An 11,407-nucleotide genomic window follows, 5' to 3' on the forward strand; every position below is an offset into this window, starting at 1 on the left:
GCTTGGGAGCTGAAGAGAATTTTCGGGAAAAAGAAGTAGGAATGAAGATGGAGCATGAAGATAAGTACTTGGGCCAAACCTGCTCATTCAACGAGCCATCCATCCAGGCTGGAAGGTAGCCCAGCTAAGAGTCACGAACAAAGGCCCAGAAAGGGAAGAGGGGGAGAACAAAACGATGGAACAAGAGACAGAAAACCTTACCCTTACTCTGATCCCATCATGGCAGGACCAAATCCTTCCGCAGCTATGGCGGCGGCGGCCGCCACGCCGGCGAGAGCTTGGTGGCGGCCGGAAATTCCAGCGACCGCCGCAGCCGCAGCTGGCAACTGCTTCTTCCGTCCTGGAGCGAAGCGCTTGTGAGGCCTCTTGTCTAAGCTCCGTTTTAATTAAGATTTGTTTCGAGGTTTCCTTATCCAGTTAGTGCCGTGGATGAGTGAAATTGGCTTGTGTCACCTCGCAGCATGGGTCTTCTGAGCTTTAAATTTAGGGTAAAGGTGGGATCTTGGGATTCTTGAATCTTGGTCGTTGCAGTTACACAGTTTACAGTTAAGTACTGTAGTTAAGCTAGGTTACTATTTATTCTCCCCTCCATGAATCCATTAGTATATTTTTTTTCACCGCGCTCAAGCCAGGTTACTATTTATTCTCCCCTCCGTGAAACATAACACTGTATCAGGATTAGAAACATAACACTGTATGAAAATTTGGGTCTGAATTGAAGTGACAATTGTAGACTTGTCACCATGGCACTAACTGAATAATTACATTTTGTTTTCTCGTTAGTCTCGATGAGGTATGCTTAGTCCCCAACGCAGTAGTATATTCTAGTACTAGTACTTTTGCAGTCACTCCTGCCTTAATCGATTATCCATAACATGTTATTGATCGAGTATCTGCCACTAGCCCACTAGGTTGCTTCCTTTCACTCTATCCCGGTTTCAATAATTATCAATGCCTTTTACTTAGCGGCTTAACTCAATGTTAGCAGTTTAAAACTTTAAATACAACACTGTTACTAGTAGTTTAGATTTCTTTACCCTCACATCGATGATCTCTCTCTGAAACTTTGGAACAGATTGGCATGGTAAATGTGCTGCTGACCATGTTGAACATATCTTTTCCAGCAGCACAGGGCTTCTAATGACAAGCACCCGCCTGCACCCCAAAGCGTGTACCCGTCTGCACGTCAAGAGCGGGGAGGCAGAAGGGAGCCCGAATGCCGATACCGACACCGAGACCACCGAGGCAGCTCACGTCGTAGTTGATGAGGAGACCCTCCGTCATGACCTCGAGACGGCGATTGAGGAGGAGGACTATGCCCAGGCGGCCCGACTCCGGGACGAGCTGCGCCACCTTCGGGAGGACGGGCGGTCGTCCCTCCTGGCGGCCAACGCGCGGTTCTACGACGCGTTCCGGGACGGCGACCTGGCGGCGATGCACGCTCTGTGGGCCAAGGGCGAGCATGTGTACGTGGTGCACCCGTCGGCGGGGCGGATCGCGGGCTACGATACGGTGATGCGGAGCTGGGAGATGGTGTGCGACGCAGACTACGAGTTCCCGCTGCGGTTCGACCTGCAGGACGTGGAGGTGCACGTCAGGGGCGACCTCGGCTATGTGACATGCCTGGAGATGGTGAAGACGAGGGGCAGTGGCAGCTGGGGCAAGCAGATTGCCACCAACGTCTTCGAGAAGGTGGGCGGCGAGTGGCGGATGTGCATCCACCATGCCTCCCACCTCGACGACGACGAGTAACCATCCACTGGTTCTGGGAGATGCATGTGCGAGCACAAGCTCGGGGAGGTTTTGCGGTACAGACGGGAGCGTATAGAGATCATACTGAACTATTCGGCAGAGTTGTTGAGACATACGATCCTATCTTCTTCTATAGTTGTTGCATTTTTGTATCATCACATTCATTCAGTATTTTTGACGAATCAGATACCAAAAACCATAATCATACAATATTTTGGGGGAGTAAATATATTGGAGAGGGCAGTTTCTTTTATTGTGGGACTGCGGGTGCATCCCAGTTTTGAACAGGTTGCATCCACCTTATTAGAGTTGGGTTAAGAGAGGGCTTTCTTACCAGATTGGAGATGGAAAACCAGGTTGCGGGGGAAACCAGGTTGTAGACTATCTGAAGAGCTTGAAACTGCAGCTCATCTTATTTTGGGGTGGTTCGTTTCAATTGGTGGCTGGTGAAAGAAGCGACCGGATTGGAGCAGCATCCGAGTTTTTGTTTTGTTTTTGTTTTTATTTAAAGGAGCCATCCGAGAGTTCATGATGATTTTTTTTTTTCAAATTGCTTGAAACATCCGGGGCATGGGTCTAACTTCCTGGGGTGGTATTGTTACTTGAAGCTTTGGTGTTTTTGTTGGTGTTTCCTGTTAAGAACCGTCTCTCTGTTATTTTCCTGGGCGTGGCAGTCTTGGATGTTCGTTTGCTTCGCAAGGTTGAGCGTGGTTGTGTTTGTTGCTGTTAGGGTGCTCTGCTTGGTGGGAGCTTACATGTTTGAAGGTTTAGTTTCGTTTCTTTTTGTAGCTCGATCGTGTGTGTTCCTAGAGCCGGTACTATGTTTTTCGGGGCCCTTGGACCAAATCGACAAAAGGACCCCTTAAGGCTAATATATGTACTGATATTTATGACAGAAAAATAATGAAATGGTAAAAAATATAACAAATATTTTTACTAGTTTAATTAACTCAAATAAAAACCAAATACAATGATTCCGTCAACAATTACACTTTAATGCTTCAGAAAAAATCTTCTTCGTGCATTTCTAGATGCAAAATCATTGCAAAAAATTTCAAGATCAATATTGTCTAAGATATCCTTCTCAATACAACATGTAGTCAAGCCATTCAATTTGCCTAGTCACATAGTTCACCTCAAACAATTTTTCAGCAGCTTCAATTTAGAGAAATTTCTTTCAGCCGAGGCTACGGTCACATGTATAGTTAAAAGGATACGATATGCAAGTGACACATTTGGATAACAATAAACAATTGTAACAAACTGAAGAATCTCAAGCACCAAAAAATCATAAAGCAAATTTACTTGCAGCACTTTCAATTCATAAACAAAATCACCAAGATCAACATCAAGAACCTCTTTATGAGTTAAAGTTTGTGCAAAAGTAGTGCAACGTTTTCGTAGATTACTTCATATAGTGACTTAAGATTTTTTGAGTTGAACAGGAAACCAAAAACTTTTTCAAATGCCTCCAACCTCTCAAATCGATCATCCAATGAAGCAATTGCAGCCTCAACAATGACAAAAAAAATAATTAACTTCGAAGGATTCAATAGTTGACAGTTGTAGTTCTTCCTTGATTTCATCAAAATGCTTCTTCCTTTTACTTTGACGCTTAATTTGTACTAAATTTTGGCTCTATGCCCATATCCGATGCAATGGCTTTGGCACTCTTAATACTAGTATAGAAGCTGTCTTCTCTCAATGTTTGAAAGAATGATATTACCCGTTCAAGGTGTTTGATAGCATCAATGCATACAATTTTTTCCTCTAAATTTTTGAAAATAAATTATCATGCTGTTGGCGTCCGAAACCCACCGGCGAGCAACGGCTGGCAACACGAAGAGCCGGGAACAACCTAGGGCTGCGGCTGGCCCTGGTCCCTCCGAGCGACGGCCCGCAAAGCTCCTGGTACGCACGTCCCGATGCTGGTGCAAGGGCGTGCCACCCGATCTATACCGATCGTGAAGGTGATGGATTTGCTTCGCTTAATTTCCTGCATGGCATACATGTAAACTTTAAATACGAGCCTCGATCGGCTCTCAGGTTATCCTGTGAATCGGCTCAAGGAGCCGATCCACCCATGGTTCGTATGAGGTCTACGATCACATGGTGGTCCTGCTTGATCGATATATAGCTAAAACGACCTACGACGATCTAGGGTTTTCACCACATAATCGGAACATCCTACTCGTGATTGAGCCTGGCAGCCACGCACGGTGATAATAAACCGACCCTAGACAAGGCCTAAAAACCAACACGAAGTTGATCCCCGGAACATCTTGTCTAGGGTTAGCAAACTACACCCTACGTGCTACTGGATCCTTCAACCCGTTTGCAAGGCCTAACTATGCAGATATTAAACTAATCCTTGAAGAACAAGGAGCGATCATAACGGATCGGATCTACTAGATAATGATCAAGCAAGGTGCCGCCCTTACACCTAAGATAGGTGTAAGGGCGGCTAGACGTCTAAGGGTTGCATGGACAAAGCATGTTACACGACGAAACAATGCTAACCCTAACACATCTATGGTAACTACGTTGCTCGCCATCAACAAGGCTTCAGCACGAGCAACGCATGATAAACGAATAAACGTGTACTGCCTAGATCGCAAGATGCGATCTAGGAAGCATGATGCTTACCCGGAAGAAACCCTCGAAACAAAGGGGTTGGCGATGCGCCTAGATTGGTTTGTGATGAACGTGATTGTTGTCTTTTCTCAATAACCCTAGATACATATTTATAGTCCGTAGACTCTCTAACGTGGGAATAATCCCAACCGTGCACGAGCCAAAATCTATCTAACCGACACGTATCCTACTATATTTACAGATACAAGAGCAAACTAGCCCAAACTTCGTGTACAAGGCCGGTTCACGTATTTCTTCCATGTATATTCTTCAAGCCCAATCTTGATCGCGGCCCACCTCTGATCCGGTCAAATTCTGGTGATAACACATGCCAAATAACCATGCCAACTAAAGTTTCAAATTTCTCAAGTGCACTGATCAAACCTTGAGCATCACTTGCTGCGACTGGATCATCAAGAAGCATTTGCCAATTCCTTCAAAGCTGATATTATATGCGGAGTTCGGTTCCATATAGGTTGCACACTCTTTATTCGACTCTCCCAACAAGTATTAGACAACAGTTAGTTTTGGAACATTATCAAGCAAAATCTTTCACCTTTTAGTAGAACGTGCAAACAATACATATTTACGCTGGATAATACCAAAGAATGAATCAGCTAGTTGGTTTTGCCATATCATGGAGAGTGAGATTCAAACTATGACATGCACACGCCATATATAATGTTTAGGGTTTACTATAAGCAAAAATTCTGGACATCTTGATTTTTCCCTTCATGTTGGAACCATTGCCATAACCTTGCCCCCTCAAATAAGCGACATCCAAATCAAGAGAATCCAGTGTATCCATTAGTACATTAAAAAGTCCCAAACCTGACTTTCTCATCAACCTTCAAGAACTCTAGGAAAAGCTTCCACTCATGAAATGTTACTTGATAGGTTGACAAACCGCACAATGAGCGTCATTTGCTCTTCATTTCTCACATCCCGGGTACAGTCCAAGATAACAGAGAAATACTTTGCGTACTTGAGGATCTTTAAGATAACCATTTTCACGCCATCGGCGAGGCATGAGATCAACTCATTCTGAATACGATGGCCAAGATAATGATGATGAACCTCATTATTTTGAATGCGCCTAATATGTTCTTGCATCACAAGATCAAATTCAGCAATCATTTCAATCGTGCCTAAAGAATTACCATTATTATCAGCATAACCAGAGGAAACAGAACCCGCGAACTTATTTGGGTCTCATTATCTGATTAATGGAGGTGGGGATAACCTCCTGGCTGTTTTCTAAGGATTCTCATCTCTTTGTTCAAGGTTTCGTCTAAACATTCATTGAGCATTATCGTGCGAGGAAGTATTGTGGCTTAATGAACCACCATGTTTTCTCATGCAATCTTTTGGTGGATGATCATCTATCAATTCTTGCTATCTACAATGATAATAAGCTTGTTTATATTGTCCCAAAACAACAAATAGTCCCAGCCAAAACGATAAGCGAACATTAGTTGTTGGTGGAGAAGACCTACATTATTTCATATGTGTAGGAAGATCAATTTTATCCTTTTTACCATGCTCCTCTATAGATGGTGTCACACAAAGTCCAACTGCTCAATTCTCCACTAAAGTGGTCATCTGGGTTGGTGTGTTAACCTTGGAGAGCATGCGGTGTTTTGCAGTTTTTGTCGCATTGTTTCTGACGAAATTATTGTGATATCTTCATGTGTGTTTTTCTTTGGAGGCCATTACAGTATTATTATGAAACAACAGCTCATACAGTTTTCAAAGCAAGGTAACTCACTGTATATGTTTATTTCTACATCTTTTCATTAGAAATACTGAGACACAAAATTCGAACATATTGACAGAATACGTATGGGAGAACTGCAGTAGATATAGTAACTAACTAACTAGGCCTGGGTGTTGCCCACTCCACATGCAGGATAAGGTTATCATAACCATACCCATTGAGCTTGCTGATAGCCTTCTCAGCATCCTCCCTGTGGACAAAGTTGACGAAGCCAAAGCCCCTGCTCGATCCAGTCTTCTGATCCAATGCAACATAGACACGGCTGACCTGGCCAAATGTGCGGAATAGCTCGTGGACATCAGCCTCACGGGTGTCCTCTGATAGATTGGTCACACGGACAGAGTTCTCATCGTTCCTGCGCCTCATCTCAGACCCATTACCTTGCGGTGCGTCAGACCTCAACCTCGGAGGAACATATGATCCCTTATTAGTAGGCAGTGCTTGAGGTCCGTCAGAACTAGTAGGTCTATCTACAGTATCGGTCGCTTGAGCAAGGTCCTTGTAAGGGCACTTTGAGGTCCAGTGGTCACCCTTCTTACCGCAGGTTCTGCAAACCATGAGAACAGCACCCTTGGTTGCCAGTGGATCAGCAGAAATACTTGGTTCATCAGCTTTGCTCCCTACAATTAAGTGAAGGGTTAAAAATTACGAGCACAGAGATGCAGCAAAGCCAGCTAGTTTGTGGGCTCCAGAACAACAATGGCAAGTAATTATAAAAATAGGAATCAGTAGTTCAGTACTAATGGCAATATCAAGAAGATCCGTGTTACTGTTTGAACAGAGAAAAATACATAGACAGAAAAATCCATGGCACAATAACGCAAGGTTAAGTTTGGGTGGAAAAACAGCTAACATGCCCAGTTGATGGAAAAATCATCATTCAGGAACCAGTGTCTGTGTATGCATAACAAACTTTTACCTACTAAACCACAGCACCCATTACTGAATGCCAGTATGATCGGCAAGAGCAGGAGATCATATTAATGCATTAGAATCCTAATTCAAAAGCCACAGTGCATTAGAACTCGACGTGGAAAACACATGGTCAGGTATTCTACATGGCCTGCACTCAATGTACTTCAGTCACCTACCTAACTCAAACAGGATACAGTTACGCAAATAATGTAGACCTCCTGAGAATCAATTATACTGTATTCAACTGCGGCTTCTCTCAGTTATTTTGAGACCAATGGTAGCTTCATAGCTAGCAATCTATTTACTGTCCTCCAAATGTCCATGTTGATTTATTGCGAACTAACTAGGAATATCTAATATACACGTAGGTTATTGCATTATTGAGAGCCTAAAGGCCAGTTCCTACATATACCAGATAGATCGCCAATCTCGGTTTTATAATTCTAGTTCCACAATGGATTAGATCAATCCAACCTAACTCGATCACGAATATGGCTAGCAACACAGTAGTTGAACCAAAACAGATCAATCGACGCAGACCTAGCCGGGGATGTATAAACAAAGTCGACGAACCTGGGGCGCGTGGGCGCTCGAGGAAGATCTCCTCGGTGGAGACGACAGTGAGTCGCGCGGACGCGTCGTCGCCACTGGCGGCATCGCCGAACTTGGACCAGTTGCGGCGCTCGATGGCCGCCTTGGAGAGGCGCGTGCAGGCGAGCTTGCGGACGCGGGTGGTGGTGGTGACCTTGACCTTGTTGCCGTCGTCGTCGAAGCGGTACTCGACCGTCTTCTTTATGCCGTTCTCGTCGGGCCCGGTGACGACGCGGGGCGGGAGGAGGAAGTCGAGGTCGCCCCCGTCGTCCTCCTCTACCTCGCCCCATCGGATCTTCGCCGCCGCCATGGTTGTCGCTGGTTCGCTGGTGATTCGCTCGGGCGCTAGGGTTCGGGGTGCGGGGGTCTGCGCGGAGGAGGGCTCTGTGGTTTGGTTGCGACTTGGGGTTTTGTATGATGTGTAGTCGGGATCAAGCTTCCGGAAGGGTTTTATTTAGCGAGGTCGTGGCATAGAAGAGGACTACGGTCTGGACTCTCGGAAATAATTTGAGTCGGTTTCCAGTATGGTGTCCGTCTTCTTGGGCCCTTGTTGGACCAGGGCCTAACTGGAAACCCTTTGGGCCGTAGGACGTGTTCTTAGGAAGATGTGGGCTTTGATACTGCACCATCAGTATTTATTTTGGATATTCCTTCTGGAGGTGGCACCCATGTAGTGATAGTCCTTGGACCACCCTGCCTGTATGAAACCATACTAGGTAGATAAACAGATGTGTAGATAAAGGTGGCTGCTGCTCCCCTTCATGAATATACTTACTCCTTGCCCACCAAATGGCCCATAGAGTCACTAACATTTGAACGAATTGTTCCTGATTTAAGCTTCTGCTAAGAGAAAATAACCATTGTCGAGGGTTTTCAGTTTCGTCAGAAAAAAGAGGCAACACCAGATCATCCTCTCGCATCGCCCACACACTAGCTGCCATGTTGAGAGGAGCTGTGGCATGTGTTTGCCATGACAACAGGGGTGAATTTTTGGGTGCTTCTGCAACGGTGTATGATGGACTGATAAACCCTGAAGTTTTGGAGACACTTGCCTGTTCTGAAGCGTTGGCTCTTGCGGAGGAAATGCATTTGAACAAGCTCTGGGTGGCATCAGACTGCTTGAACTTTAATAAAGAGATCAATGAAGGAGCAAACAGCGGCCAGCAGTGCATGATCATCAAGCAAATCCACTTGAAGAGGAATCAATTTTCTAAGGCTAAATTTAGCCACGAACGACGTGAAGCAAACGGGGATGCACATCGCCTTGCTCGATCAGCGACTACTTTAGATATTGGTAGGCATGTGTGGTTTTCGAATCCCCCTAGTGATCTGGGTGTTGTTGTAAACATTCTTAATAATTAATAAAGCTTCAAGTCGTTCTGCTAAAAAAAAATAGAAAATGTGGGCCACCTTCCCTTCCCAGCAGGAGTTGCCGCAGGCCGTAGGGAACTCATGCGATGGAAATCTTATCAAACTCTAGCTTGCTAGGCATAAAAGAAGGAGTAGATAATGTTGGCATGCATAAACTGTTTGCTGGTGCTCTGTTGAAAAAGGTCTGTAATAGTAGTGTAAGGGCATGCCCAATGCAGTGCCCTAGAGGTAGTGCTTCACACCTTTAGCTAGGTTCATGTGGTCCAAAGTAGGTTTGGATGAGGAGGCAGCCTCCTCTTCAAGAAGTCGGATCTTAAATCTTAAAAGCATGCTTTTTGGAAAGAGAAAGAGATACATAGTGTCATATTTGTGGGGTCATTTTTCTCTTTTTTCTGAGTAAAGTTGTAGCTTTCATTGGAGAGATAAAGTTCACCATGTTGGTTCTGACAACTTTTTTACATGAAGCATCTAGTTGTGTATGCCATCATTGCTCATGCCCGAATATCGCTCATTGCCGCACTTCGTTTTGCTTTCTTATGACTAAAAAGGTAGTGATCATTACCAGATTAATGGAGCCGGCCTGTCGAGATTGCCTGGTTGTTTTCCTAAAAAACTGGTTCAAGGTTTCATCGAAACATACATTGATCATTGCTCAAGTGAATTTGGCCACGCACAAACGTCAGTAGCCTGCAATACTTGTGGCTTAATTAACGGCCATGTTTTCCTGTAAGGGGCTCAAGTGAATTAACGGGTGGAGTGAATTAACGGGTGGCAGTACTTGACATTAATTCACTTGAGCGTGGCCCAATAACAGATAGATCATCCACCAAAAATTATACTAAGGGTGACTATAATTTACACTGACACATGGTTATGGCTAAAATAGATAGTTTACAGACATACCATTGTAGACACCATCTATACTACTGTCTATGTATGACATGAAATGCTATTACAGACATCATCTATCTAGACCGTTGTACATGCCCTTACCCAATATCTCTCTTCTTATTTACTAGCAGTTTACAATCAAACCCTAGCCTGCCCGTCCACCCGCGCTCGTGCACCATAGACATACTCTACTCTGGCGACGCTCTCTCATCCATGCCCTACATTTTCCTCTCCTACGTGGCTCCATTAGAGCCGTTGTAGCTGTGACGGTTCTAGCTATCAACAATCTTCTCAAGCGTGCCGCAACCAGTAAGCGAAGAGGCCTACAAGTCCAGCTGCACGTTCGATTAATTTGATTAATTCGGTTCGGTTATACGGTTTGATGGTAAATACGGTTTTAATACTTCGGTACATACGGTTGTGTACAAAAATACGGTTCGGTTCCGGTAATAACCACTCAACTTCGGTTAGGTTTCGGTAATAATCAAATTAACCAAAGTTGACGCGAATTTTATAATAACACATAATTTTTATGGTCAAATATTTTCAGTTTTGCATTTGGTATGACTGAATTGAGTCTATTGTAAGACTAAAACTAAAAAGTGGTTCAGTTTCAGCAAAAATAAAAAATGCAGCGAAGCAAGTTTTAAACGTGTAACCTCTACGTCAAAATATTAAGATGCACTTCAGTTATATGCATAGTTGGGTTGGGCCAGACGTGAAATTCTATATATGGATGGCAATGTTCGGTTTTCATTCGGTTAACTGTTTTAATTCGGTTTCAAACTGAAATAACTAAAGTTCTAATGGTTAGATCTTTTGCTAACCTAACTAAAAACTGAAAATAACCATAATTCGATTACGGTTAGGTTTTTTCGATTCGGTTTTCAGTTTCAGTTCGGTTATGCACAACTAGACCTACAAGGCATGGGCGGAGCCCGTAACCGGCGACCCGGGGCAGCTGCCCGGGCTCGCTCGTGAGCTGCCGCAGAATGCTACTTAAATTTTCAATTGCTATGAACATGCTCTGCCGGGGCAAATACTACTTGGAGCTTCTGTTGAAATATTGGGCCCACATTTATTGGCCCATACTAGATTTCAGATTTTCCCTATTAATCTCAAAGCCCACTTAGTTGCAGCCTTGTGAGTTTGAGTCCAAGTTGGTGGCAGCTCACTAGGGAGTGGCAAGAGGTGGAAAGTTTAGTCCCACATGGAAAGTTGGGAGGAAGTTAGACCACCTTATAAGGTGGGTTGTTCCACCACTAGTAAGTGAGTAAGAATAGGAGTGGTACACGCGCGCTCCTCCTCCTCCTCGCTCGTCTCGCCGCGCCGCGCCGCGCCTCGCTCGTGGTGAGTGGATTGAGCCTCGAGCCGAGTCTTTCCTTTCTTTTTGCAGTTCAGGAAAACGAATAGAGTCCTAGACGGACGCATCGCAGTTAGTCGGTTCGGGTCGCTCCCGGACCTAACCGACTCGAA

The 11,407-nt window shown here is 44.6% G+C and overlaps 2 protein-coding genes across 2 annotated transcripts; one reads left to right on the top strand and one right to left on the bottom strand.

Moving 5' to 3' along the window:
• The first annotated feature begins 202 nt into the window (after positions 1-202).
• On the top strand, positions 203-2,003 carry LOC124684744. The gene is made up of 2 exons (XM_047219002.1): positions 203-356; positions 1,125-2,003. The coding sequence occupies exons 1-2, from the start codon at positions 220-222 to the stop codon at positions 1,750-1,752; spliced, it is 765 nt and encodes a 254-aa protein (XP_047074958.1). The 5' UTR covers positions 203-219; the 3' UTR covers positions 1,753-2,003.
• A 4,256-nt stretch (positions 2,004-6,259) lies between these two features.
• On the bottom strand, positions 6,260-7,979 carry LOC124684745 (eukaryotic translation initiation factor 3 subunit G-like). Its single transcript, XM_047219003.1, has 2 exons — positions 7,652-7,979; positions 6,260-6,783 (listed from the first exon to the last, which is right to left on the bottom strand). The coding sequence occupies exons 1-2, from the start codon at positions 7,977-7,979 to the stop codon at positions 6,260-6,262; spliced, it is 852 nt and encodes a 283-aa protein (XP_047074959.1).
• Positions 7,980-11,407: the final 3,428 nt, after the last annotated feature.

The sequence above is a fragment of the Lolium rigidum genome, chromosome 1 (genome assembly GCF_022539505.1).
Source record: "Lolium rigidum isolate FL_2022 chromosome 1, APGP_CSIRO_Lrig_0.1, whole genome shotgun sequence".
NCBI lineage: Eukaryota > Viridiplantae > Streptophyta > Magnoliopsida > Poales > Poaceae > Lolium > Lolium rigidum.